This window comes from Epithele typhae (genome assembly GCF_022376455.1).
Source record: "Epithele typhae strain CBS 203.58 chromosome Unknown BXZ73scaffold_8, whole genome shotgun sequence".
Lineage (NCBI taxonomy): Eukaryota > Fungi > Basidiomycota > Agaricomycetes > Polyporales > Epitheliaceae > Epithele > Epithele typhae.
This window is the reverse complement of record NW_025954199.1, coordinates 696,587-723,619: the sequence shown is the minus strand read 5'-3', so window position 1 is coordinate 723,619 and position 27,033 is coordinate 696,587. Positions and strand designations below refer to the sequence as shown.

The following is a 27,033-nucleotide window of genomic DNA, read 5'->3' as shown; positions in this document are numbered from 1 at the left end:
TTTACGATCAGCCTGCGCCGCTGAGATGAAATCGGTGGAGATGGGGTTCACGATCGTTGTTCTCTCCTTTCCGCTCGCTTGTGGGCGGACAGCCATCAGAGCCGCGCGGTGGGCATAGAGCGGCCGAAGCCCGTGTTTTGGCCCGTCTGTAGGGGCGGCGACGGCACTGCGTTCCGCGAAGCGTCGATTTCGTTCCGTCCCGTTTCCCAGATGTGCGACGATAGTTTTACAATGAGCTCAACGGGGGAGTGTTCTATTACAACAGACAAACGACTTCTTCCTTACGCGTTCTTGCTCGCCTTGGCCTCGGCGAGACTCGCCTGCAGGGCGGAGATGACCTTCTCGACGTCGGCCCGGTTCTTGTCGACCGCGCTGATGCCCATGTGTCTGGATACCACATGCGTGTCAGTGACGCCCGCCGATCATCCAGCAGCTGCACACAGGGGCGCGAAGACATACCCGATACGGAAGTACTTGACTGAACCAGACGGCAGTCAGCTTCAGATCGTCGATCACCCGCACGCACACGTGGGGATACGGCAAGACGGAGCACTCACGCTTGTGGTCTTTGTGCAGGCCGCCGGCAACGACGATGTCCTGCTTCGCGAGCGGCCCCAGGATGTCCGCCGCGGTGATGCCCTCGGGGAACCAGAGCGCGGTCATGCCGTTGGCGGCGACGGACATGTCCAGAGGCAGCTGCTTCATGCCCATATCCAAAGCGGCCTGCTTCATGCGCTGGCTGGCCTCCTTGTGCAGGCGGAAGCGCTCCTCGAGCGAAGGTGCTTGCTTCGTAAGCTGGGTGAGCGACGCGTTGAAAGCGTAGATCAGGTTCACAGGCGGGGTCGCGAAGTACGCGGCGTTGCCGGTTTCGTAGGCGGTCATGATAGGAAGCCACCTAGACAACAACGACTCTGCGGGTGTATTTGAAGTGATGAGAAGTAGCACTCACTTCTTCCAGCTCGCGTAGTAAGACGTCACTGGGCTTGCCCTGGTCTCGAAGACCTACCAGCGGCGTTAGAAGCTGGTAGTAAAGTGGAATGTACGAGACGGACCTTGATCGCTTTCTGGCTAGCCACGAGGATGCTGAGGCCTGGCGGCGTGCTCAGGCCCTTCTGACTCGCGGTCAGGACGACGTCCAAGCCCCAGTCATCGAAGCGAATCTCCTCGCTGGCTACTGAGCACACGGCGTCGGCAACTACCTGTGCTAGTATGAGTGAGGGTCATGGCTGACGTGATCGGCCTTACAAGGGTATCAGGAGAAACGCGCTTGACCGCCGCGGCGATCCCTTGCGCATCGGTGAGGACGCCTGCGTATCGTTGTTAGTAGTTTGTATTGGCTTAGATGCACGCCAACGAACCGGTAGAGGTGTCGACATGGGTGAACGTGACTGCCTTGTACTTCTTGGCCTTCAGCGCGGCCTCCACTTCCGACGGAGTCACGGCCGCACCGAACGGAGCTTGAACGGAGTCAACATTCGCACCGTATGTCCGCAAGCTTCGATTTCGGCGTGAGCTCTCTGAATGGCGGGGAGCCGGAGGAGACTGACCAGTCGGCAAAGCTGTCGCCGAAGTAGCCGCTGTTGAGGACGAGGACGTTCTCTCCAGGCTCGATGAGGTTTGCGGAGACCTACAGTACGAACCGGATGCGCAAGGAGGCAGGGGAGCGGATGAGGGGCCGGAGATCCGGAAGAAGCACAGGGATGAAAAGAGCGACGTACCTGGTCCCATCCAAGAGTACCAGACCCAGCGATGATGAATGGTTGTGCATCCTGGGTGAAGAGGACCTGACGCATCATGCGAATGCAGTCGCCAAAGACCGGGATGAAGTCTGGCGAAATGTGGGACATGGAAGGATGCGCATTGGCGTAGAGGACCTGGAGTAGAGTGCGGTATGAGTTGCGTTGCGAAGAGCAGCACGATCGCAGGCACGGACCTCATCGGTGACTTCAATGGGTCCGGGGATGCTTGGAGGGTATGAAGAGACAGAAAAATATCAAGCAATCGATGGACGTACACGAGCAGTCTGGAGAGAATGCATCCCAATCAGCTTGGCGACGAGAGCCTACATAGCAGGTGCAGTGTACTCACTTGTGCGGTTCCTGGACGGATGGAGCGCATATGCACAGGTTGAGCGAGAGCGTACAGGAAGATGGGCTACAGACCGACCTGGGTGAAGGACGACATGGCGCGTGTGGATGGGGGGAGAGTGACTGGGCGGGTGACGGTGCGGAGGCAAGTGCGGGGTCGGGGGAGAGAGAGCCAACGGCGGGCGCAGGACGAGCGGGCGTGCATCACCTGACCGGCCTCCGAACTGGCGCAGAGAAAGGACCGAGGGCCGGAGAGCGAGTGGGGTCAGAGAAGAGGGCACCAACTAGTGGCGGACACCCCGCGCCCCCGTTCCGTGCGGCCTGCCGCGGGCGTAGGCCTCCTCCCTGGTACTCCCATCCGTCCAGCGTGGTTCGTGAAACAAGCATGCCGTATCCCATTACAGGTCCCCACACGCGGGTATACATCGATGTTACTTCCGACGGGCCCCCAATCCTCACCGGCCAGCGACAATCCTCGCCGAGTCGTCCCCGAGCCCATTTGCGTGCGGGGCACCGCCCATGATCCCGGCCACCGTCCGCTGCATGTCCGTCCACTCCGACTCCCGGGGCAAGGCCATGTCTCCAATGTCGTAAATATAGAGCTTCCCGTCGCTCCCTCCCAGCGCCGCGCGCCGTCCGTCCTTCCTCTCCCAGCAGATCTTGTTCAACGCCTTGCCCGACCCGACGTTCGTGGACACCACCGGCACCTGAGCACGTAAATAGCCCGTCAGCCACGCTCGTGTGCGCCCTCTGTGCGACTCACCTCTGTGTCGTGGTTCAGATTCCATAGGTCGAACTTGCCCGCGCCGTCCACGGTCCCAAATACTGCAGGATGTGTGGGATGCCACTTCACATCGTACACGTAGTCGTCCGCCTCGTCGAACGAGTATAGTGGCGCGACGTGGTTGGCCACCGTCGACGGCTTTGCCATTGACTTCGCCCGCCAGAGCTTCACCGTCCAATCCACGGAGCACGACAGGAATAGATCTGAGAAGTCCACAGGGCCCACGAGTGGATGGAAGTGCACCCCCATGACCGGTCCCGAGTGGCCCTTGTAGACGTCGTACTGGTTCAATCCTGCCTTGGCTCCCGCTCGGTCGTACCGGTTGGCCTGGTACACGTTGCCTTCCTCTGTGCCGACCCAGAACGTCGTCGTCTCGTTGTCCGGGAAGTTAAGCGCAGTGATAGCGACCTCGCTTGTCTTGTTGTGCCCACCGTGAACCAACTCGAGCGTTTCCTAAAAGGAGACGGGATTAATACGGCAAGCGTAATCAGGATCTCTCGAGGTTCACCTGGGGTTGAGCAAGCATGTCAACAAGCCAGCTGCACACGGTGCCGTCTGTGCTGCTCGTAATGAGGTTGTGCGCGTTCTGCGTGCCGACCATCTGTATGGCGTACACCGGATGTGTGTGACCGGCGGCCGACAATGGCGTCTTGAGCACCGGTAGGTGCTTTGATCGCGTGTCCCAGAGCAGGATTTGGCCTGAATATGTGCCCCCGAAGATTAGATTCGAGTGGAAGGGAGAGAACGCCACAGACAACACGTCGGACTACATTCAATGAGCTTCAAGAGTCTGCAAAACCGCGTGGTGCTCACCTGAGAATGGAAAACAAACTCGGGTCGTTCCAGCAGGTGAAGGTTCCATACCGCCACAATGCCGTCGGGTTCGTTCAATGCTGCTGGATTCTTGTTATAAGCCGCACAGCTAAGCTCCGGGTACTACGATGGTGGCATGAGTATGCTTCTCTTCACTCACGTGGCATCCATACCTTCGGCGACCAGTCAATGTCTGTGATAGACCGATACTTCCCATATCGCTCATCATAAAACGCGCAAACGCATTTAACCTTCCCTTCGGATGCCTCGCTTTGAAGAAATATAAGCCTGGGTCTAGCAGGGGAAAGAATCTGGCTCGTACGTTCCACTCTCTGCACCAATAGTGTAGTCTCGGATGTAGTCGTAATTGTCGTTCAGAGCTCGCTGAATGATCTTGGTGGACTGCTCGACGAAATCCAAGAATTCTGGTGCTGAGAATATGCTTTGTTTCTCTTCCTCAGACATTTCTGCGCGTGGGACAATGAGGGGCACCGTCAACACCATGACTAGTTCTGGAGCGTACCTTGAATCTCCTGAGCAATCTCCTCGTCCAGCTTCTTGCTCTCGGCCTCAAGTTCCTGCTCGTTTGCTAATCGTTCCGCGTCGGCCGCGTCGCGCTCGCGATGTACCCGTTCGCGGATCTCGTCTTCGTTGGGTGCTTCCGGTTCCGCCTGAGTGTCCATGGTCTGAATCTCCTTGTTGTATACAACACGTTCCTATGATGCACGCTCGTAAGCCACACCGAAAGCCAACGCATACAACGATGGTCCCGTACGCACCCTCTGCGGAAGCTCGAACAGCTCCTGCTCAATGTCTATGAGATCCGGAACACTGCGTGCTATCATCTCACTATTCGTCTTCAATATGGGACATGTGCTTTAGGAGGTATTTGAAGAAACGTACCGCTCAATGACATTCTCTGTAGCACCGTTCTGCGAATGGACGAGAGTTGTCCCTAGACTGTATCTGTCCGAGGCCGCATCGCTATTCCTGCTCAACCGTCCTGACAACACAGAAGAAGGACCGGACAGCGCATAAGAAGATCCAGGGAGGGGTATTGTCCTGTCCAGCGCAGGAGTTCCAGGCGTTGAAGATATAGGCGTGTCCATCGCACTGTCGCCACGGCTGGAGGAGCCGATGAGGACATTAACGAGGTCATCTACGTCTCTGCGGGCAACGGTACTTGCGCCGCCCCGCTATTGTCAAGGTATTCTGTCAGGTTGTGTGCCCAGTAACGAGAAGGACGCGACGCACGTCTGATGCTCTCCGCTCCGCCTCAGCGGTCTGCCTGTCCGTCCTTGCCTTCCGGAGTTCCGCAAGCTTCGCCCGCTTGGCCTCGATCTCCGCCCTCCTCTTCTCGGACATGGTGTATCTTCAATGTCGTGGCACTCTTCAAGCGGTTGGAAAGCGTGTGCCCCGGACGGAGCGCAAGTGGCAGGATGGTGGAGATCTGGGAGGAGGCGACACGCGATGGGTCCGCCTCCGAGACGCGTCGCCCAAAAAGTCACGGACGCGCTCCTGTCAAGCTGCAACTGTAGCCACTCTTGTTGTGACTCTCCTTCATCTCTCTTTCTCTCCTTCTCGCGCGTCTCGTCCCATGGCATCCTCGTCAAACAAACGCAAAGGAGGGCAGAAAGGCGGTGCCAGGAAAGCAGAAAATAACAGGATCTATGCGCACCCCCTGCCGCTCGTGCTCTCCCCACCCCAACCGCGCACTTTTGTACACATCCTCGGTCTCTTCGGGGCGTTGGAAACAGGCTCGAGAACCCTCACTGCGAAGGCGTTTTCGACCCTGCAACCCGCTCCGTTTGGATCACAAATGAGAAGGACTCGACCATTCTCTGGCGGAGGGGCTTCTTCGGGAAGGGCGATCTCTCCCGTAGCGAGCCGTCCTGGCTCGCGAGACAGGTCAATGCACGGAAAGCGGCCGGAAAATGTGCGTTTTGTGTCAACTTGTCGCTTCAGCCTTGACGATGCAATCGCAGACATGACCTCGGAAGAGGTCCGTGAAAAGCGGAGACAAGAACGCAAACAGTTCAAGCTCGACCGCGCTGCTGCATTGGCTCGAGCAGCTGCAGAGGCTGAAGCAGCTTTCGCGGAAGGCCGCGAGGCCGCACCGACTTTCATTCCATCAGGTGCTACTTGGAAGCCTCAACAGCAAGTTTCCGCTGAGCCTTCATTGCCCGAGGAACCGCCGGAAGAAGATGACGAGACAGAACAGGGCCTTGAACTTCTAGAAGACCGAGAGCACCTACAGCTTACTCTCCAGGAAGCGTTCTTCCTCGCCTGGAACTTGGACTGTTTGACTATTCTCAACTCACATACGGTACAGCATGTTGTTTCATACATCAATTCACAGATGTTGTCTGATCTCACTTGGTCTGTCAGTGGGAACCAATGAGTCTAAAACATATATGGGCCACATTCCAAGATGCGCACTGTGTACCTCACGGGCCACCCACCTACGACAATCGGTTTGACAACCCCTTCCTTGTGAACTATGCGGCATACCACTACTACCGCTCGCTAGGCTGGGTAATCAAAGGCGGCATCAAGTTTTGCGTCGACCTGCTGCTCTACAAACGCGGCCCAGTCTTCCACCACGCTGAGTAGTGCTGCTCTCGCTGTCGACTGGACTCACACTCACACGGCGATCAGATTCGCAATCGTAGTCATCCCAGTCTACGAAGACCCGACAGATCAAGCGTCCAGTCCCTTCACCCTCCCGAACTCCACACCTTTTCTTGGTCATGGCTGAGTACCGTGAACCGCGTCAATTCCCAAGTCATGAAGGTACGCTCGGTCCCCTTGAGGATGCAGTCTTTGGTCGCGTGCTCATTGCCTTCCAGACTCTCATCCTGACCTACGTCACCATCCCCGCCCAATCCCGGATATCCACGGAGCTACTGTCGTCGCCAGCCTGTCTGGCCCATTACTCCGTCAGAGATGTAGTGTTGCGGCGATTCATCCCCGCACGAATGCGCGACTGAAGCTGTCATGTATACAATAATCACATTCCATCATAAACTCTGCAAGGCATGTGTGCGTTTCCGCGGATCAGAAGAATCGTGCGGCGCGACGACAACCCTAAGTGAATCGGAGGCACAATACAGGAATTGCAAGTGATAGTGTATATACACAAACTCTAAGGTATACCTGACCGCAGAACCCAACTACGCTCCAAAACCAGCCTCCGGGCCCCTACCCAGGCACAACAAAAGCCAAGCGGGGAAGAACGAAGGCTCCGAAGCGGCGTGAACGGGTTGGAGGGGGAAGGCGCGAGGCCGGGGTCGCAGTCGGAATCGGGGATAAGTCGTACGGCAAGCCGCGCCCACGACGTCGAGAGAACAATAAGACGGTGACGAACGGTCAGACAGCACCCTTGATCTGTACTCTGCGGTACTTTTCCTCCAACACCTGCGCGAGCGGCTGGACCGCGGGCTTGCAGTCGAGCACCTTCTCCCCATCCGGCGCGTTCGGATTCTGGAAGAATGCGACCCGGTGCTCCGCCAGGAACTCGCGTGCGTTCTGCAGAGACTCGAACGCGAGCTCGTTCGTCACGAACGAGAGCTTGAGTGTGATGTATCTGGTGGAGAGCGCACCCGGCGGGGAGGGAGTGCGTCAGCGAGCGGTTCAACATCCAACCTCCGACCTCCGACGGCGACGGCCATCCGATACCCGAGCAACAGAATTCCGCCCTCCGTCGGCGCGAGGGAGGAGGATGGAAGGCAGTGCGGCGGATGAAGGGAGTGGGGAAAGGACGGGGAAGGGCTGGCACTCACGCTTTTGTCATGACCATCAGTGCGCGTACCCTTTCCCTATCAATGAAGTGGTCCATGATGTAGGCTCCCATATTGGGAGCATTCAGATACAAGTCAAAGAGCGCGTGGTAGTTCCCCATGGCCACTGCGCGCTGGACGGCGAGAGCGTGCCGCACCGCTGGTCCGGACTTCTGTTTCTGTGTTAGTTGACCTACGTACAAGTTCAAGTCTGCACACGCGCCCGACATTAGCGAGGGCTTCGCGGGAACATACGGGCGGACGTACCACTGCGATTGCGCCCGTGCAGCAGCAAGAGTATACGGTACGCCGTGAACTCTTCAACCTTGCCCGGGATGCCCAGCTCATATAAATTACGAAGCATGGCCTGGCACTGGTTGTACTCGACCATGTCGCCCTGTTACGTCCTCGTCTTAGCGCACCGCGCAACGACCCTCGCACACGACTCACCACTTCAAGCGCCATGCGCGCATGGATCTCGTACACCGTCACCGTGAACTCATTCTTGATGCGCTGCACCTGCCAGAGAAACAATAAGGTGTGAACGGCGCGCTCCCTCCACACAGCCCCGCGGCCCGCCGGGAGAAGGGGGCCGACGCGCGGCGCACAGACCGAGCGCAGATGGGCAGACGCACGGTGAGATCCTGTCGCAGGCTCTTGAATTGGCTGCACATCCAATTGTACGTCGCCTTCTCCCGCCACCTCTTCTTGAGCTGGGCCAAGGTCTCTTGCAGTACGTTATACGGGCGAATTTGTTCCGGTTTCGGTTCCTGGGCGGCGCGGTGCTGAGTCCCGAGACGCAAAAGGCGGAGCAGAAGCAGGCTCACCGATGTCAGTCGCAAATAGTCCTTGAAGATCTCTTTTGAAGTGCCCACGATCGTGAACCGGTCCCATCCAGGGACGTTCTGGGGGCCATAAGCCCCCGACGACTCCGCTACCACAAGAGCGCCACATGCACTCACCGGGTTGACCTCGGGCTCGTCCGTGTCGTAGTTGGCGGGGGTCCCCGACCGGGATTTGAAGGGGGGGTTGTTAGCGAACGAAGAGGAGCTATGAGAACTAGGATTGCCGGATTGACGCGAACTTTTCTGCCGCTCGATCTCGTGCTCTCGCTGGAAACGCTGCGCTCTCCGGTTCAGTGCGACGAGGTCGTTTGCGCCGGCGGCCGCGGCCTGCGCGCTGAGCGTTTTCGCGAGCGCATTCGCCTTCTTTGTCTTCTTGTTGCTCATGTGATTATTCGAATTGTCACCCCTGTCGCAAACGAAGTTGAGATATGGATAGAGCAGACACGCAAAAAGTGGCTCACAGTTTGCGCTTCAGATTGCTGGTCGAAGCAAACGAGGGCGGGGGCTTGGGCAGCAGACTCCAGGAGGGTGCTGAGCCGTGATCTGCTGGAACGAGACAGGTTGCCACATACCTTTGCAGCTGCACACCCTTCCAGTCTGTCGTCCATAGAGTCTTGGCCGCAAAAGCGTCAGCAATCACCTGTTTTAACTCTGCCTGGGCTTCCGCTCGGTTTGATTCGGTCATTTGCCCCAAGCATTGAGCAACCCATTCCCTAGGTATGTGCGTGAGCAAGTCATTCGAAGAGAGGGCAGTGCTATAGTCCCGCACTTGAGCTGTGGTGGCCAGCTATCTGTTGACATCTTGAACAGAACTTGACGGGTCGAGACCTGATGTGACTGTGAGGAGATAGATGCAGCGAGCGAGATGGAAAGCGTGCGGGTATTTGGTGACAAGCAAAGATAGACTCGTGCGTTGGGAGGGTGAGCGATGAGGGAGGAAGAGCAACAAGACCGAGTGTGGAACGGCGTGGGCAATAGCCGCCCATCTAGAATTACATATTTTATTCACGCGCTTTATTCCAGCTTCAACTGGCAGCCTTCACTGAACCCTTCACACCGGGTTTCGCATTCACTACCGCTCCTCTTGGGTAGAAGAAAAGTACTGTGCAGCAAAGCGACCGGACTGTGCGGCGATAGATTACTTTGTATTAGAAACCGCCCTACTCCAGAACGGGCCATCCGACCAACACAAATTGAGAAAGTCATGTGGAATGAACGGTCCGATTGGATCTCGACTATGCACACAGATGTCCCAAACGACCTCTAGGCGGCTGGTGTAAGCTACTCTACGGGGGACTTAGTGACCCGAGGGAGGGTTGTATGCTGCGCCACTTCGTTAGTACACAACACACACTACGTTCACACGGTGGAGACTCACAAATCTTCCTCGACTTGATCACCGACCACTTGAAGCGCTTGACATACAGCGAAATAGCAGTGAGGGTCGAGAAGAGGATGACCGCCTTGATACCCGCCTTCTTCCGCTCGTCGTGCTCAGGCTCCGCTGCCCAGTTGAGGAACGTCACGACGTCCTTAGCCATCTGCGAAGTGGTGGCAGGAGTGCCTGAAAAAAGCGAGCACGAACAGCTCAGCAAGCACGGACGCGCAAAACGCAGGCGAAACTAAACATACCGTCGTCGTACTCGACGAGGCCGTCGAAGAGGACACGAGCCATGGAGATGGCGTTGCCGGGGAAGTAGGGGTTGTAGTTCATGCCCTCACGGATCTCAAAGCCAGCAGGGGGGTCCCTGTACCCAGTGAGGAGCGAGAAGATGTAGTCCTATCCGGACCCGAGCCCGCATGAACACGCGCGCTGCGCAAGAACCGCACAAACACCACGTACCGCGCCGCCGTGACGGGCCTTGACGATCAGGCTCAGGTCGGGGGGAAGCGCACCGCCGTTGCCAGCACGCGCGGCCTCCTCGTTGGGTAAGGAGCGGGCATGTAGTCGGAGAGCTTCCCTGGGCGCTGGAACATCTCACCCTGGTCGTTGGGACCGTCCTCGTACTCGACCTCCTCAGCCAACGCCTTCGTCTCGTCGACGGAGTGCGAGACGCCGACAAGATTGCGCCAGGCGATGCGGTCGAGCGAGTGGCAGGCGGCGCAGACCTCGCGGTAGACCTGGTAGCCTCTCCGGATGCTGGACGTCGGACGTGTCAGAGACGCGCGGGCCGGAAGGAGACGGAAAGCGTTTACCTGGCATGGTCGAAAGAGTCGAACCAACCGGAGTGGGACCAGGGGTAGTGGGTGGAGTGTAGACCCTCCTCGGCGAGACCGCTGCTTGCGTGGACCTCGCCAATGAAGGGGAGGGTGCCGTAGAGGTTGGCATACCACGCGACGGAACCGACAGTCAAGAGGGTCGCGGAGGCAAGGGTCGCGCGGGAGTTGACAAAGGACTGAAATGGATGGTTCGCCGTTGAAAGGCGCACGAGAGACACGAAAGAAAGGTGTACACACCTCGAACGCGGAGCCAGAGGCGGAGGAGGTCGAAGCAAAGCGGACACGCTGGTGGACGCATTAGCGCGTCAGGGAACGCAAAACGGCCAGTAAACGCACCGAAAGGCCGCGGGCAACGTTGGAAGGCGCAGAGCGTGCGCCGAGAGGCCGGCGACGGACTTCGCGGCACCCGCGGGGAGCCTGGCGAGCATTTTGGAGGAGGAGGGGAGTGCAAGGGTCGTCGTCGACGCGGATATTCGAGAGCAAGGCTCGCCGGCGTCACAGCGGTCACGCCCCACCTCCCCCCGGGCCCACCCGGCAAGCGCGCTCAACAAATCACAGCCCGCGCTTTTGCCACCCGCCGGGCGCCCGGCCGCATTCGGTCCAGACCGGCCGGCCTCGCCGCCGTGCGGCGTGCACTGCCTGGGCGACTGAGAGTACTGCCAGCGAACGTCGAGGGAGACAAGCCGAGCAAACCACACACCGGTCCGCCAATCTCTCAAGACCGCACGGGCAGTGACATCGGTGGCACACTTGAATTCATTTAGCCATCCCGCGTCACGCACTCAAATTCGAGCCCATCGACAAGTCCGCTCGGTGATTACGCGCGTGATCCTATGTGAAGAGGGGTAGTAGAGTCCTACTATACAAGGAGGCATACAAAGCAAGAAATCGTCGTGGGGTACGTCAAGGGGCGCAAGAGAACGGGATGGTAGGATGGCGAGTACTGAAAACGTACGATCCGCAGCGCCTAGAACAGACAGTCGCAGAGCATCTCTGCGCGGTAGCTCGTCGTCAGCAACGATGGATTCGCCGCCTGGCGCAGAATGGAAACGCACCTTCCGCGCAGCAACACAAGCAAGCGCCCGCTAGACACGCAAGGCAACCAGTTCCGCCGGCTCCACCCTTGTCTTGCTGCTGACTGTGAACAGGAGGTTAGACGGACCGGCCCCTCGCGCGTGCAGGAGGACTTCACGTACACATATACGGTCTGTGGCGGAGGCTGGGGCTGGTAGGGCTGCTGGTAGCCAGGTTGGCCGTAGGGCTGTTGGCCATAGCCAGGCTGGCCGTATGCTTGTTGTGGCTGCTGGGGGCCGCCGTAGTAGCCGCCCTGGCCCGGGGGAGGACCTGGAGGAGGACATAAACTACGGCGCGGCAGCCACCTACGCGTAGAAGAACGCACCTTGGGGAGGGTAGTACTGCTGCTGCTGCTGCTGCTGGCCGCCGCCGCCGTAGTAATCCTTGTTCGACATGAAGGGGTGCGTGAGGTGTAAGTGTGAGAGGCTAATCGGCGCCACCCTTGGGGTGTTTATATATGGAACCGCTCAGCCACGCCGCACGTGGGCGCCATCGGCCCACATGCCGAGCGTCTGCGGGTATAGCGGGCGCTATCGCGGGTGCCCCCCTCTCGGCTCTGGCTTACCCTCCTCCTCTGACCAATCTCCCGTCATGCCCACCGCCTCCTCCAGAGCCCCTACATTCACCCTCTTCGTCCGCAGTGCAGACCGGTGCACCCGCCAGCCAAAACCGCTCGCTCTCCAGGCTTCCTATCGTACAGCTTGAGCGGCACTAGCTCAGTGCCCCGAAGCTGCGGATTGCGCACGCAGCAGCCTCCTGCCTCTCCTCGATCCGCCGCTCTGGTACGCACAGAGGTTCTTCCGGCCACCGCGACGCCTTCCACGGACCACTAGTCCAATACCCGCCTCCCCTCAAACATGCGGCGGCGGCTGCTCACCTCATCACGGGCCGCCCATCTCCAATATCCGTCCCACCTCGCGCTCCGCCTCGCCTCAACCGGGTGACGCAACTTACTCAAATGTCCTTGGAGCGCCTGGCCATTCGGCAGGCTCAGACGACTGGTGACCGTCAAACGAGGTCGGGAATGTCGGCATTATTCTATACGGATACGGCATCTGTACAACGCATCGTGTACACGTGTGGGTACAAGGCGAACGGCATGGGTCCACGAGAACAAGGGGGTTGTGTAAGAACGAAATGGTCGAAGGCAGGGGTTGCGCGTCGCGGGGAGTCGTCAGAATACAAGGGCGGCGGTTAAGGCTCGCGCCACGCGCCGGCACACAGTCGACGGTAACCATAGACGGTGTGTGGTTCGTGCGGGATCTGCCGCGTCGTGCGTGGGTCGTGGGCGTGAGGGAGTGTGTGGATGCGTGCGTGTTTGGGTTAAGTGTGGAGGGGGGAGGGGGCTACAGAGCGCGCGGGAGTGACCCGGTCCTTGAGTGGGGGCAGGGGCTCAGCGGACGCCTCGGGCAAGCTGGACGTTAGAACCAAAAGCGTACATTCGGGCCCCCTGCTGGAGGAAGTACTGCGTCAACGGCGTCTGAGCTGTGTGTCGGTCAGCGATGTCGAACCCGCGCCACAGAAACGTCGGGTACACACCGGGAGCGACATACCCGCCGCGGGGCTGAACCTCAAACGGCAGTGACTGGGCAGCGGCGACGATTGTCGGGCTCCGCCGCTGAGCGAGCATGGTCGGTTCGTCGAGTCTGCGCCATGCTCAGGAAATGACGGGGGACGGGGACCAAAGTTGGCGCACTCACTGAGGCATGCGGATGAGGACAACCTTGAGCTGGAAGCGGCCCAGGCGACGCACGGCGACGTCCGGAAAGAGGAAGTACATGCCCCGGTGGCCGCGCAGGTTGTTGAGTATCTGCGGGGACGAGACCAGGCTGCCGTAGAGGAGCCGCTCGCGTCCATCGACGTCCCCGGCTGCGTAGTCCATGGGCGCTCCTCCCTCACCGTTGAGTAGGGAGAGCTGCGCCACCAAGAACGGGAACTCGGCTTCGCTGCGGCCACGGTCCGGGTTCAGTTCTCCCCTCGCTCTTGCCCAAGCCACTCACTCAGTCACATCCCGTCCGTCAGCCGTGCGCATGTGCAGTTGAACAATCAGAGGCGGTGCCAACGGCAGCCGCGTGAGTGTCGACGCCCCGGACTCCGCGGTCCGGTCTGGATGCTGCACAATCTCCAGACGATATGTCCTGGCGCCGAATCTTTCAGCACGTACGCATGCGGGGAGAGCGTGCATGAGGACAAAGTGCTCACCTGGAGGAGCTGCTCGCGGCCTCGATTTCGAGCCGCACATCATCAAAATTTTGTGGGAACACAAGGGGCCGGTTGACCCCGCGTGCCCTGGTGGACAAAGGAGACGGAGGGCTTCTAGCGCGGTTCGAGGAGTCTGGATGCGTGTGCTCGCTTGAGAGAAAGTTGATGGAGACCTTGGAGCGATCCTTCGGCGACGGTGAGGGACCTGCGCCGGCGCCCTCACATTGTCCCTCACGGGCTGAACGAGAGACGATGTGGAAGGACTCCGCGAGCTGTCCATGTGGTAAGGAAAAGCGTGAAGCGGGATACAGCGTGGAGGCATGCAGAAAAAACTGCGCACCATACGCGCTCGAAGACTGCCAAAGGAGGAGGGGCAGTGGGTGCGCGGGGAGAGACCGTCCGAAGGCGGACGCCTTTTGAAGTCCGGACAGCGCTCTTCGGTGACAGGTACTGCGTGGGCGTCCACAAACAGCCTGGGCAGCGGACCCAGGAGCGTGGAACGAGTCAATGAGCCGAGGGGGCGGTCTTAGCCACATCTGGTCGCGGACATAAATACGCGAAGAGGGCATGGAACAAGGAGGGGAACTGCGACCCGGAAGGCTGATCGATGCAGAGTTTCTGCCGGTTCCACGGCGGGAGGGCTTAGAGGTAGGTAATGTCAAACCCATGACGCCGAGGCCCGAGTCAACGGCTGGCCCTTGCTGGCCCGCCGCGGAACGTCTCATCTAAACTTAACTGCAGTAGCAGAAGGGGGTGTAGAAAGCGGGGGAGCGATGACTCACATGAGATTAGCATGCGATAGATTATACAGGGGGTAAAATACTAGACTCTAGTCTTAACATAACTCCAGACACCAGCCAGGGCCGAGATGAAAGTTGCTGCGGCGAGAGCGGGCTTCACGCCGGCTAGAACGTGGCAAGACAATAAGGACGATTGATCGGGGAGGCAGGATCGAGAAGGCGCACCGGTTGACTTATACAAAGCGCCAGTGAGCGCGCCAGAGGCCATGCTCCCGTACATGTCGTGCTCGCCGCGGATCGCGTCTATTGTGGAGCTGAAACCGTTGTAGACGAGGGCTGTGCGAGGTGGGAGAGAGAGGGGGATCCGTTAGAGTGCGAACACGTCAAGGGTGGAGGGAGGACGGGTCCGCACCGAGACAACCGGCCGAGTTGCCAATGAAGGTGCCTCTGCGGGTGACGGAGTTGAGAACGCTGTTGATCCTGAGTCGGGCATTGGACACTGCGAGCGGTCTCCGTGCGCCCTCGCGCAGCCCCCACACGCCGCCAAGGGCGAGTCCTGGAGGACGGGTGTGAGCATGTGATGGTGCAAAACAATAAGAGGCGATAAGGTGTGACGAAAGAGGGTGACGTGCGGGTGGACTAGCATCATCAAAACGAGCTGGGGTTCGAAGAGAAGGATGATGGACCGGGGGCGGGGGCGCACACCGATGAAGCGTGCGTACGTACCAGAAAGGTACATCGTCCCGGTGCCATAAGCCAGATCGTCGCTCCAACCCCGCGAGGGAATGGCACCCTCCGCGCCTGGGAGGTCGGTTGTTTTGTCGTCATCAAGCTGGAGGTAGTCGAGCTTGTCTTCGAGACCAGCCAGTGGATGAAGTTTTGCGGGGTCAAAGGAGCCAAGAAGGAGATCGGAGCTCGACGTGAAGCCGTCGCTGCCACTGGCGGCGGACGCGGCGGCATCGAAAGAGGAAGAGGAGGAGCTGGCCATGGCGGCGCGACCGGGCAGGCTGGAAAGGACAGTGGACGGGGCGGACGCGGTGAGTGAGAACACTAGAGAAGGAGCTCCTGGCTCGCTGGCCTGCGCTCCCTCGCCGCTGATGTAAGCGCTTCCGTGGCGCTTGGGAACTGGCGGTCGGCGCTAGCTTCTCCGCCACGCCTTTCGAGGTTAACCCCCAGCTTGCCCGGCCCACTCTCGCTCGCCGTTCTCGCTCCTATGTAGGCAGCCAGACGGGAGATGGGACCGAGCGTCTTGTGCGCAAGTCAGAAGCACACCATCGCCTGTTCGCAGGATCCCAGCCGGTATTTCATGCGCAGTGCTTCGCTCTGAGTCAATTGTTGTCGTTCACTGCTTCCCCCCGTCTGGCGAAGTCACCCTCTCCTTACGACACCGTGGCCCGCCTCACGCCCCGCCTCAATCGGACACATACTACACGTATTCCGAGCGTAAGTCCGGGTATGCTTATTGCCATGCTACGCCCATGCAGCCATGCTCGCCTTCCGTAACCTAAAACCACAGACAGTACCGCGCTACCCCAGAGCATACCCGCAGCCTTGCCTACTGCACCCTGCGCTATTGTTCTCCACCCACCGTTCCCAGCTCGACACCCATCGAGTACACACTCCCCCGCGTCACCACGCCCGGAACGTCAGCCGGACGCGCCGCTCTCCGAGCACGAACTCCTTCGCCCCGCCCTCCCACGTCGCTATGCGCCCCGATGGGCACCGCATCCCCAAGCTGCCCTCGCCCACTCCCACTCCCAGCTCGATCTCCTGCCGCCGCTTTTTGTCTTGCTCCACGGACGATGCCGACGTCGAAGTCGAAGACAGCGTCTCCGTCGTGGCCGCAGACGCAAGGCGCGGAACCACCGCGACCGACCCCGACCCCGACCCCGACCCTGCGACGACGACGGCGAGGCGCGCCCCGAGGCAGTCGCACCTCCCCATATGGATGCGGATCGTCTCGTCTGCGCCGCGGAGGACGAACGCGGCGTCCGCCGGGTGCGTCGTCTCCCCCATCGTCTCCTCCGCGTTCGTACCGTTGCCGTGTCCCTTTCCCCTCCCCCCGCCATTTTGCCGGACAAACCTTCCCATCGTGAGCCCATGCCTCGCCAGCCCCGCGGCGATCCAACCGGGGACGACGACGTCGCACGAGCATCTCCGACATGCGGCGGCGTGCCTTCCACCGCCCGCTCCATCCCGTCCGTGGGCCTTGCAGGACGGTAGGACACGCGCACATCGCGCACCGCCGTGTCCCCGCCGGCCAAGAGCCTCGCGTATTCGAGGGCGACGACGGGGAAGTGCGCGTTCGGGGACACTCCCACGCGCTCGACGCAGTGGCCGACGAAGAAGCGGTCCGCGCCGCCACACTGCCGGGGGTGGATGTGCTTTCTTTTGTAGCCGTCTCTGGCGTTCAGCCTTTTGAGCTAGCTCGGCTGCTTTCGCACGGGTGCGCGCATGCATTCCTGACAGTGCATGTTCCTGCCTCTGCTGGGATATGCAGCTGTGCTCAAGAGCCTTCAATGAAGGATAGATCTCGGGTGAGGACGTCACGCGGTCCGTCGTCACAGTTGCGGAAGTTAGACAGATGAGTGGAACGAGCGGCGCGTTGTGCTCCGCGCCGTCCGGGAAGCAGCCCGCTCTTCCGCACTGCCATTATCCACCGCACGAATGGCACCACGACACACACGACAGTATTGTCTCTCTTGGCACTCGCACAAGGCCTTCAGGCCAACGCCGCGGGCGCATAGACGATCTTACCCACGGAGTGGCACGCGGCCCTTAGGGTGTGATGATGCATGCCAGATATTCCCATCCAAAATGAATCTAGATTATCTCGGAGGCAAATGTGTCATTTGCTGCTCAGCAGATCGTTCGGCCACAGAAGTCACGACTCCGATTATGTGAACCCTTTGATAACAATGCCATTCCCTTGTGTTAGTATGGTGAAAGCAACGCTCTCGTCGTCGAACGGCGCTGGGAGGGCGAGGGCAAGTACGGCCGGAGTTGATACTATCGTATCCTTGTAACTACAACATATGCAGCATCTAAGAAACGCCTTTATCCCCTCCCGGATCCATCCAAGCATACTTCTTCCCAATGATGAAGCCCTTGAACGAAAAACAGAGCGTAGATACGTGCGAGGAGTCAAGCGACAAGTATCCATCAGTTTGGCCAGCTTTTGCGATGACTCCTCTCTTTTACTGACTGATAGACTCCCCTAATGGAAGACTCCGATGAAAAACAACACAGGAGGAGGCAAAACACATTCGGGATAGGGGAGCAACCCCCATCGTCGACATCAGACGCACCCTGGTCAGAGCCGCTTGACAGCATCCGATGCACCCGCACCCACCGGCTCCACCGGAACCCTGCGCCTCGCGCGCGCGGGTTGTCTCCCGCGACGGCCACGAGGAAGGCAAAGCAGACGTCCGCCGCGGCCGCTTGTCGATGCGGCAGTACCCCGCGCACCTCGACCGACGCGCGCCGTAGCACCGCGTCTTCGCGCCCGTTAGGAGTGCGAGTGCGAGGACGAGGAGGCGGTTGCAGAGGAAGACGGAGCGGAGCAGGAAGAGGCAGAGTGCGGTGCGGACGGGGCGAGCGCGCTCTTGAAACTTGAAACATAAGCTTGGAGAGGCGCCGCTTGAGCTCTTGAGCCCCGAGCTTGCCTCCCTCGCGACCTCGTCCTGGATCGCGCGCGGGTCCTAGAACGTCAGCTCGCCCTCGAGGTCCCACGCGTGCGAAAGGATCGCGTCGCGGTGCTCCTTCGGGCGGTCGATGTCGAGGAGCCACACGGTCGTGGTCACGATGTCCGTCTGCGATCTGGACCCACTGGCGTCCGTGTAGACGCGTTCAGTCACCATCGAGCCTATAGCGCGGACGCCTGGGTGCTCTGCGTACTATTTCTGGCCCACTCGCGCGGAATCATGCCAATGGCTCGCGTTACAAATACCGGTCATGCGCCGCACAGGCGATCTGTGGCTGTATCCAACAAAGGTTAATCGTGTATATCCAACCTCCCCGCACGAGGGAGCCTGAGGGAGCGCACCTAGGTGACGTGGATGTGGTTGGCCGCAGCCTACTAGATCAGGCTGTCCAAGCGCCTTCCCGTAAAATAAAACGACGGCTGCCACCCAAAGACACACAAGATAAGCGTAAGCAGCAGAGAGAACACTGTCATTTTGCCCAAGCCACTACATGAACCAGATACTCCGGGCTCCGAGAGGTATAAAGACACCGCAAGGTCCGCACGCAAATCCGTGCGAGTGCAGCACTGGCATGCAGGATGAGCGACCCACACGTACGATAGGAATAAGGGGTGTGGAGGGGAAACGCCCAAAACATCCGATGAGAGAAGTGGTGGAAACAGAGGGATGAGGTGGATGCTGTGACGGTCGTGAGGTACTCGTTACACATTACAACTACGTGCTCGTAAGGGGGTGGGAGGATTAGGAAGAGGCGCCTACGAATCGTACACAACGCGGGGGACATAAAGGTAGCGTTCAGACGGAAGAGCAGCTTTACACGGTCTCCTGCGTCTTCTCGTCGACGTGGTCGTGGTGCTGGTGGTCCTCCTTGATGTCGCCGACGTGGATGTCCTGGGCAAGGATCTCCTCGCGGTAGCGCCGGGAGGTGAGAGGGGTCGAGTTCTGGTAGAGGAGGTCGATCTGCTCGAGCGAGAGACCCTTGGTCTCTGGCACGCAGAAGTAGGTGAAGACCCAGCATCCAGCGCAAGTCGAGCCCCAAATGAAGAACACCTTGACACCGAGGCCCGCGTTGCCAGGGCCGGTGTTGACCATGTAGGGGGTGGCGTAACCGATGGCGAAGTTCCAGAGCCTGTGAGAGACGGTCGATCAGACACATCCTCACGTGAGCAGACAAGAACGGAGAAACATACCAGTTGGAGGCGGTGGACATGGACATGCCCTTAGCACGAACGTTGAGCGGGAAGATCTCGCCGGTAAGGACCCAGGCGATCGGACCCCAGGTGGACGCGAAGCCAGCAATGTAGATGCAGACAAGGGCGATGAGCGCCTGCTGGCCGGCGTGGTTCTCGATCGAGATGGTGACACCGATGATGGCGACGAGGTACTCGCAGACACACATGAGCGCGGCACCCCAAAGGAGGAGGGAACGACGGCCGAAGCGCTCGACACCCCACATGCCGGGGAGGGTAGCGAACACGTTGACGATGTTGGTGGCAATCGAGATGAGGAAGGCGTTGGAGATGCCCGAGTTCTGGAAGAAGGTGGTGCCGTCTGGGTGGGAAGATTAGGGTGGGGATCTCACGGGCGTAGATCAGGGAAGGGAACTTACAGTAGAAGATGAAGTTGATACCGGTGAGCTGCTGCCACGCCTGGATGAAGATACCGGTGAGGGTACGGAGGAGGATCTTGTTGTGGGAGGGCTTGAAGCAGTCGGCGTATGAACCCTCGCCGCGGTCCTGCTCCTCCTTGAGGGCAGCACGGATGTCGTTCAACTCACTCTCGATCTCGGGGTCGTCCTTGGAGAGGGAGGTGATGCGGGCGAGGGAGGCGGCGGCCTGAACGTCACGGCCCTTCTTGACGAGCCAGCGAGGAGACTCGGGGAGGTAGAGCATACCAACGACGAGGACGAAAGCCCAGATGAACTGAATGGCGATGGGAATGCGCCAGGCGGAGTGGTTGTCAAAGTCCTTGGTCGCGTTGTTGATGACGGCGGCGAGGAGGAGACCGATGGTGATGGCCCACTGGTAGCCGGCGACGATGGCACCACGGATCCACTTGGGGGCGCACTCGGACTGGTACATGGGGACGAGGGTGGAGACGAGACCGACACCGAGACCGGCGAAGACACGGCCGACGACGAAGGTGGGGATGGTGAGAGCGGCGGTCTGGAGGGCAACACCGAGGCAGAAGACGAGGCATGAGGCGACGATGCCGAGGCGACGGCCCAAGATGTCAGCGACGGGAGCGCCGAGGAGAGCACCTGTGTGTATGCGGGTGAGAGGGGCAGGGACAGGAGAGTAGAGAGAGACTGACCGAAGAAGGTACCGGCGGAGAGGATGGAGACGATGAGGGACTCGCGGGAGGAGGGGAGGAAGTAGCCGAACGGGTAGGTGGCGACGTTGGTGGTGGGCACACCGAAGACGGTGAGGAAGTCCTTCATCTCCTTGATGCCGGAGATGACACCGGTGTCGTAGCCAAAGAGGATACCACCAAAGGCGGCGAAGGCGGTCATGAAGATTCCGGCGAGCTTGTTCTTGCCGCCGGAGACACCGATACCGGCGCCGGTTGCAACGGGACCGCCAGGCATGATTGGGGAAGATGCGTTGGGAGAGAGGCGGGTCGGGTGTGGGGAGTGGACGAGCGAACCACGAGCGGGGAAGGGCGGCGGGCGAGGTCATTTTATACCCGAGCAGGGAGTCGTTCGAGCCAAGAGGAGGGCGACGAGCAGGCGCCCGTCGCTCCATCCCATGTGGGCCATCAGCCAGATCAGATTAACCCCAGAGGCGCCCCACGCCCGCCGTCCCCGCACCCCGCACCCGCGCCCCGCACCCCGCCCTCGCCCGCGCTGGCCCCCTTCGTCTGCCCACCGCGCCCACCGCGCACACCGACGCCCCGCGGTGCCCTCTCCCGCCCCCGCCCCTCGCCTGCATTCGCCCGCGCGGACGCGGCGATCGCTCCTCGCAATGTGCATTCGCCCGCGTCGGCGTCGCTGATGGCTGCCCGTCCGCGTGCTCTGAGCACGCAGATCCGTGCCATTGATGCCCCGTCGCTCGCCAATCGCGCTCGGTAGCCCTCCTCCTGCCGCACCAGTCCTCAAGCTCGAACTTGTCAAGACCCGTCCGTGCTCGTCCCCGGCGCGAGCGCGACGCCGACTGTAGCCACGGCGCGGGACCCGGCGCGAGGGCCGACAGCCGGTCCCGATCGCTGCTGGCGGTGGGCGCGTCGTCGGGCTTGCCGTCGTCGCCTCCGCCGTGAAACGCGTCTTCACCCCAGGCGACCATGCGTCCTCCCCGACGCCTGTGCCCACTGCCCGTGCCCAGGACCTCTCGTTCAGGCACTTCCCCGCCTGGGCCCGCTCGCGACGCGTTTGCTCGCCGACCCGTCGGGAACGGTGATTGGCCGGCGGAGGGGCCTCGTCCCAGCTCGTCCCCCGCCTGAGCACGTCCAACGGAACGGTCACCGGCTAGGCCCTCACGGCTCCCGGAAGGCTCACCGGGCGTGGTGAACCGTCGCGCCGCTCGCTGGACGAAGATCCGCAGCCCCCGGCGCGCCTCGAACGTTTACCGTCGCGCCCTCTGCCATACCGCGCCCTGCGTGCCACTGCCAGAGCGAAACCGCAACGGCAACGCGAGGGTGGCGAAAGCAGTGGCGACATGGAGAGCACCATTTCGAACCCAAACCTCCACAACGCTGCAGAGAGCCCGGAGCGCGCGTCTGATCCGAAAGCGGGGCCGTTCAGGAACGTCGCTCGGGGCTTGCGCGCCCGGTCGCCCACCCTCGCCCGCGGCCCATCCATCCATCCCCCACGGCGCCCGAACCGTCTGGGCTCGCTGCGCAGGCCTTTCATCGAAAACGTCTCGCACTGGACGCAAATTGACCTCCTGAACGCCTCCCCGCTGTCGACCCCAGATGCGCCGGACTTATCGCCGCCTCCTGGTGCTGATCGATGTCCGAGTCTCGTGCTGTCCTCCCGCCAAACCAAGCTAGCCGCGACCTACCACCCTCGCACCAAACGTCCTCGGCAGCCTACCCTGGCCTACCCCGCACCAGCACCCGCGTCCCAACACCACGGTCCATCACGTCCCGTGGGGCACCCACCTGCTCTCCACACTTTTTTCTCCCGTCAGACGCGGGGAGGGCTCGTCGGCTGCGCGCACCCATCATCCACTCATCATCCGACGCCCGGCTCAGGAACCACCCTCTGTGGTCGCGTCGCGCGCACCGCTGCCGACTTCTTTTTCCTCCCTTCCACCCGCGCCCCATCTCCGCGAACGGCGGACGACCCACGCGTTCCTGCCGCCAAGACCCACGCATGTGTTTCCCCTCGGGGCCGAACGGCGAAGGCGAGCTTCAGCGTGCACACGACGGTCACCGATCAGCCTCGGTCTGCCCCCCGATACTTCGAAGGGTGGCCAGGCTGGATGTACACAAGTTCGGGGTCAAGTACGCACAAGCGTTCTCGACCCTTGATCCACACAGCACCCTCGACAGGCATAGCCATCAACCATCTGACTATGCCCCCGCGCGCGAGTCTCCGTGCTTCTGGTAAGACGCACCTGAACCCTACGCGATCGCGTGCCTTGCGGGGCACCAGTCAGGCCTTCAGGGCGCGCCTCGCAGGCTGCACACCGCCCGCCGCCGCTTCGAGCTCAAGCGACTCCGTGCGACGAACGAACCCCCCGGTCGGATTCACTTCTTTGCGCGGTCCACGCGGACGTGTCCAGCTGAGACCGCGCTCCCAAAACCGACACCCCGCCGCGCATCAACGCACTTACGGCTGAGTTCTGTGGCCAGCTCACAATGATCGTTCTTTGCGCTGATGGTCGTCCGTCCGTCCACTGTTTCGGGTGCTGGGACTCCGTGATGGTTTTCCTGTGACCGTCCAACCCTTTCTTCCTTCTGATATTGAAACTTGTGCCTACCACTCCAAGTATTCCATCCGGCGGTTTACACCGTGCCATCTACGCTAGCACGGCGGATTTCACGGGCGTTGCGGGCTGTTGCGGGTGGGACTAGAGCAGGAGGATAAGATGACGTCATGGGTGTCCACTCCTTTCGCACGCGCACATCAAGCCATGCTCTCAACGCCCCCTCCAACTACACTCAGTTATCCCTACTGAGACGACGTCTGGACTCACTACAGCATCAACGCATCGCGCCTGTCGATATCCTGCCGCATAACCTCTACCCGCGCAAAACAAACGATTTGACATCAACTTTCTGCCTCAACCCTTCCTCAGCTTCCAGACCCAGCCCCGCCTGAAAGTGCGGTGTCGCATAAACCGCGTTCACGCGCCAACAACCCGCGCGCGCGATCACCGTCCGCCCGCCACCCGCTCCCCCGCGCTCCGCCACCCGACGCACTAACACACGTCGAGCGGCTGCGGCGCTCGTCCGGGCGACGATCGCCTGGTCGACGACAAACCGCCACCGCGGTGGGTGCGGTGCACGGTGCAGCCACCTCCGGGATACCAGGTGGTCGCTGGTCAGCACCGCACACTCGCGCGTCGCCCGACCCGCGCGTCGTCTGTTGCGGCCGTGGGGGCACATGACGCGTGCGTGCCGGACCTGCTCCCAACTAGATCTGTCGTGCCAGAGAGAGAGCGTGTGCGAGACGTTGTCGACCGCACTCGCTTGCCGTGCGTGAGCCACCAGAGATGTTAACTGTGCTCGCAGGACGATCGATCGCCTGGGCGCACGCGGACATTTAGCCCGCTCATTTATTATAACGATCGCCCACTCTGGTGCCTTCCCCGCAGCTGTGGCTGGCCACACAACTCTCGGAGGCCGAACGCCCGGCGGGACCGAAAAGCCGCACATCAAGCAATTTACGGCGCACCCCCCGCTCTAGACATAACGAGACCAGCCAACGCCTCGCTCGAGCGACAGTCGCGCATCGTACATTCGAACATTCGTCCCAAGCCAAGCCGCCGCATATCGTACACACACATTTTCATGCCTACAAATTCACTTGCGACTCCCGCTCCATCCGCTCGTCCATTCTCTCTTGCCTCGTATGTAGCCCCGTTCAGCCAAGCAAGCTCTCCACGACCACCTTCACGCCCCACGCGCCCGGGTCCGCCACGCGCTCCGCCTTCAGCCGGTCGCCCTCGACATACGCGCTCCGCCCGGCCTTGGCCTCGAGGTCCCGCGTCGCCAGCGCAGCTTCGCCCGCGCCCTTCGCAGCGCCCGCGAAGTCCGCGCCCTTCGACCCCTCGAGCGCGCCGACGAACGCGGCGAGAGGGTCGACGAGAGTGCGGCTGGGCGGCCGCGCTCGCGTGTAGGTGTACAGCTTCGCGAGCGCCGCCGAGAGCGCCGCGGACCACAGCGCGGGCGAGACCGTCTGCGCGCCCGCGGCGTTGGCCTGGAGGCCTTGGGCGAGCGCGGAGAAGAAGATCCTGCCGTGCGTGTCGCGGTGTCGTCGGTCGCACAAGCCGCGCATTCAAGTTGCCATTCGTGCCGTGGATGAAGGCGGTGCGGGAGAGCGGGCCGGTCAGTTGCTTTCCGATCTGCGACGATCTGCGACGACGCTGCGAAGGACTCACGAGTAAAGCGCGCCGCTCGTTCCGCCCATCTGCTCCTCCGCAACCTTTGCGACTGCGATGACAGACCGTGTGACGTCCTCGCCCGAGATCCGTCCCTCCTGGAGGCCCTTGAGCACGGCTGCACAGAGGCAGGAACACACACGGTCAGCCTCGGGCCGAAAACACATGCGCGCACCCCGGAGAACGCGCGACGGTAGCCGAGCGAGCCCGAAAGGCTGAACGCTAGAAACATATTTGAAAGAAGGCACACCTCCAGCTCCGGCCTTGAGCGTCAGCCCGCAATCGCCGTCTCCCGCGATGTTGTCCATCCGCGTGATTTCGGGCTCCGCGTCCGCAAGGGCCTTGCACGCGCGCTCGATCGCGGCGTTGAACCGCTGCGGGTCATCCGCGCGGAGGCTGATCACCGCCGCGGCCTCTTTGGTCGTCGACGCCGCTTTCTTCGCACCGGTGCCGATCGTGTCGATTGCGGGGGGCGAGGCACAGGAAGACCACTTCCAGCCGGGCACGTTTGCCGGCTCGTCGAAGAGCGAAAGAAGGAGAGAGCCATCCGGGGCGCCCGTTTCGCCCGCCGAGGGAAGGAGCAGGGTCGTGACGGAGAAGCCGGGCATGTTGAGACTAGTCTGAAAATTTATTCGTTGTGAGAGCGGGCCTGAGCGACCGTGTATGGCCACACACCATGAAAGTGCCAGAGACGATGCGCTCAATCTTCGCGCCCTTCGCTTCGAGCGCGCGACGAGCCTCGCCGGCAACATTCGCAAGCTCAAGTTCGCTCACGCCACCCAGGTTGTTGACGAGAAGCACGACACGGTCGGTGCCGTCGTTCTTGAATGGAAGGAATGACCGTTCAGGGTCGGTGGTCGTTGTGAGGAATTCCACGAGCTGAGGGAGGAGCTCTTTGAGCGGAGGGACCGGGGAGAGACGACGGTGTCCCGGCTCGTTGTGGATACCCATACCAATCTCAATCTCCGACTGGCCCAAGTGCGACTCGCCTGCCGCGGTTCCAGGAACCTAAACCCCACCGAGCGTCAGAGGCCTATATGCAGCGCGCAATGATCACACACGACGCACATGGCAATGCTCCAACCCGACGCCGATGGTGCCGACGCGCGAGGCGACCCATTGGGCGGTGTTGTAGACCTCATCGAGGCTCGCGCCGCGCTTCGCGAGCGCACCGGCAATCTTGTAAACGATACAGGTGCCGGCGAGGCCTCTGTGCGCGGCATGCGTCAGCGATTACGTCGAGAAAGCAGGTGGCGGGGATCCGCGTGCGCACCTGCGGCCGACGATCTTGCCTTGGGTCTTGCCGACAGCAACGTCGTCGCCCACGATAACGAACTTGACGCGTTCGGCCCGGTCTGGGTGATCGGCGGCGTACTGCTCCTTCGCGAGCCCGAAGTTGAGGATGTCGCCCGTGTAGTTCCTATTCGAGTGCTCGTCAGACATGACTGCGCGCACGCACGAGGAAGTGCCAGGGCACTCACTTGACGATGATTACGGTCCTTGGGAGAACGGAGGGGTTAGGTTGGGAGCGTAGGAGCTCAGTGGAAAAGCAGGGGCTCACCCCTTGTCGTTCCCGACGAGATCGATGCCGCGCCTGACCTGGGCAGGGTTGGGCGATGCGAAGATGCTACCGCATACAGCCGCTGGAGGTGCGGATTCGGGCTCGAAGATCGCTCGACAGGCACAGATACTCAGCGGGATGCTTACCAGAGAGGATGCCGTCGCCGACAAAGCCGGCATGGGAGGGCTCGTGGCCGGAACCACCACCGCAGATGAGCGCGACCTTCGAGGAGTCAGGAGACGCAACATAGACGACTGCGACGTACGATACGATGAGTGTGGCTCTGGGAGATCGCAAGACCACACACCTTTGTTTTCTGTGTCGAGCGCAAGCTGGGGGTTGAGGGCGCAGAGGCCGTGGAGGGAGTCCAGGACAAGGGTGTCAGGGTTGTTGAGGAAGTGCTTCGCTGAGCCGCGCGTCAGATCGTCGGGCGCACCGAACGTCGGCCACACTCACCCTGGACAGACATGGCCGCGGTGTGGGTGGTCAAACAGGGAGAGCGGCAGGGGACACGAGGGAGATGGAGGTGCTACTACAGACGGAGAGGTAGGTGTCCCAGGGGCTTATGAGGTCTGCCCAGAGTGCTCTTTAGACTTTGGCAGTGAACGGCGGGCCCCGACTCCCCGTCGCGTGCACGTTCCACGGTGCTTGTGACCCAGCCAGTGCCGGACTACCCATT

General features: G+C 61.0%; 11 protein-coding genes across 11 annotated transcripts; 1 reads left to right on the top strand and 10 right to left on the bottom strand.

Moving 5' to 3' along the window:
• Positions 1-281: 281 nt before the first annotated feature.
• On the bottom strand, positions 282-2,184 carry BXZ73DRAFT_98760 (PLP-dependent transferase; the record flags this gene model as incomplete). The annotated part of the gene is made up of 13 exons (XM_048027789.1): positions 282-387; positions 460-478; positions 558-895; positions 950-1,002; positions 1,053-1,199; positions 1,246-1,307; positions 1,359-1,495; positions 1,548-1,627; positions 1,719-1,874; positions 1,934-1,964; positions 2,015-2,023; positions 2,089-2,099; positions 2,167-2,184. The coding sequence occupies 13 exons, from the start codon at positions 2,182-2,184 to the stop codon at positions 282-284; spliced, it is 1,167 nt and encodes a 388-aa protein (XP_047880782.1).
• A 358-nt stretch (positions 2,185-2,542) lies between these two features.
• On the bottom strand, positions 2,543-5,049 carry BXZ73DRAFT_98759 (WD40 repeat-like protein; the record flags this gene model as incomplete). Its single annotated transcript, XM_048027788.1, has 10 exons — positions 2,543-2,794; positions 2,851-3,324; positions 3,380-3,637; positions 3,685-3,807; positions 3,858-3,954; positions 4,007-4,151; positions 4,208-4,400; positions 4,464-4,533; positions 4,588-4,880; positions 4,939-5,049. 10 exons carry the CDS (start codon positions 5,047-5,049, stop codon positions 2,543-2,545), a joined length of 2,016 nt encoding a protein of 671 aa, XP_047880781.1.
• Positions 5,050-5,281: 232 nt separating this feature from the next.
• Positions 5,282-6,674, top strand: BXZ73DRAFT_88603 (uncharacterized protein; the record flags this gene model as incomplete). The annotated part of the gene is made up of 6 exons (XM_048025017.1): positions 5,282-5,404; positions 5,449-5,620; positions 5,670-6,010; positions 6,073-6,293; positions 6,384-6,477; positions 6,534-6,674. 6 exons carry the CDS (start codon positions 5,282-5,284, stop codon positions 6,672-6,674), a joined length of 1,092 nt encoding a protein of 363 aa, XP_047880780.1.
• Positions 6,675-7,053: 379 nt separating this feature from the next.
• BXZ73DRAFT_98757 (SAC3/GANP/Nin1/mts3/eIF-3 p25 family-domain-containing protein) lies at positions 7,054-9,109 on the bottom strand (the record flags this gene model as incomplete). Its single annotated transcript, XM_048027787.1, has 10 exons — positions 7,054-7,270; positions 7,467-7,674; positions 7,731-7,860; positions 7,914-7,982; positions 8,099-8,233; positions 8,291-8,368; positions 8,426-8,714; positions 8,770-8,826; positions 8,881-9,021; positions 9,078-9,109. 10 exons carry the CDS (start codon positions 9,107-9,109, stop codon positions 7,054-7,056), a joined length of 1,356 nt encoding a protein of 451 aa, XP_047880779.1.
• A 496-nt stretch (positions 9,110-9,605) lies between these two features.
• BXZ73DRAFT_98756 (cytochrome C1 family-domain-containing protein) lies at positions 9,606-10,956 on the bottom strand (the record flags this gene model as incomplete). The annotated part of the gene is made up of 8 exons (XM_048027786.1): positions 9,606-9,631; positions 9,687-9,872; positions 9,941-10,088; positions 10,152-10,169; positions 10,205-10,448; positions 10,505-10,704; positions 10,766-10,813; positions 10,861-10,956. The coding sequence occupies 8 exons, from the start codon at positions 10,954-10,956 to the stop codon at positions 9,606-9,608; spliced, it is 966 nt and encodes a 321-aa protein (XP_047880778.1).
• A 539-nt stretch (positions 10,957-11,495) lies between these two features.
• BXZ73DRAFT_98755 (uncharacterized protein) lies at positions 11,496-11,997 on the bottom strand (the record flags this gene model as incomplete). The annotated part of the gene is made up of 4 exons (XM_048027785.1): positions 11,496-11,521; positions 11,584-11,666; positions 11,725-11,872; positions 11,928-11,997. 4 exons carry the CDS (start codon positions 11,995-11,997, stop codon positions 11,496-11,498), a joined length of 327 nt encoding a protein of 108 aa, XP_047880777.1.
• A 1,037-nt stretch (positions 11,998-13,034) lies between these two features.
• On the bottom strand, positions 13,035-14,010 carry BXZ73DRAFT_13159 (velvet factor-domain-containing protein; the record flags this gene model as incomplete). Its single annotated transcript, XM_048017478.1, has 5 exons — positions 13,035-13,087; positions 13,142-13,248; positions 13,303-13,548; positions 13,603-13,740; positions 13,805-14,010. Coding segments are annotated over 5 exons (750 nt in total), but the record flags the coding sequence as incomplete, so codon positions are not given.
• A 616-nt stretch (positions 14,011-14,626) lies between these two features.
• Positions 14,627-15,532, bottom strand: BXZ73DRAFT_42387 (Tim17-domain-containing protein; the record flags this gene model as incomplete). The annotated part of the gene is made up of 4 exons (XM_048018946.1): positions 14,627-14,709; positions 14,770-14,880; positions 14,957-15,100; positions 15,271-15,532. 4 exons carry the CDS (start codon positions 15,530-15,532, stop codon positions 14,627-14,629), a joined length of 600 nt encoding a protein of 199 aa, XP_047880775.1.
• A 641-nt stretch (positions 15,533-16,173) lies between these two features.
• BXZ73DRAFT_75444 (uncharacterized protein) lies at positions 16,174-16,635 on the bottom strand (the record flags this gene model as incomplete). The annotated part of the gene is made up of 1 exon (XM_048022213.1): positions 16,174-16,635. The coding sequence occupies one exon, from the start codon at positions 16,633-16,635 to the stop codon at positions 16,174-16,176; it is 462 nt and encodes a 153-aa protein (XP_047880774.1).
• Positions 16,636-19,061: 2,426 nt separating this feature from the next.
• BXZ73DRAFT_88599 (MFS monosaccharide transporter) lies at positions 19,062-20,835 on the bottom strand (the record flags this gene model as incomplete). The annotated part of the gene is made up of 4 exons (XM_048025016.1): positions 19,062-19,377; positions 19,439-19,799; positions 19,858-20,508; positions 20,562-20,835. 4 exons carry the CDS (start codon positions 20,833-20,835, stop codon positions 19,062-19,064), a joined length of 1,602 nt encoding a protein of 533 aa, XP_047880773.1.
• A 3,441-nt stretch (positions 20,836-24,276) lies between these two features.
• BXZ73DRAFT_88595 (dihydroxyacetone kinase) lies at positions 24,277-26,823 on the bottom strand (the record flags this gene model as incomplete). Its single annotated transcript, XM_048025014.1, has 11 exons — positions 24,277-24,646; positions 24,794-24,911; positions 25,044-25,413; positions 25,469-25,801; positions 25,862-26,003; positions 26,067-26,213; positions 26,275-26,292; positions 26,355-26,436; positions 26,501-26,608; positions 26,662-26,760; positions 26,811-26,823. 11 exons carry the CDS (start codon positions 26,821-26,823, stop codon positions 24,277-24,279), a joined length of 1,800 nt encoding a protein of 599 aa, XP_047880772.1.
• Between the last annotated feature and the right edge of the window lie 210 nt (positions 26,824-27,033).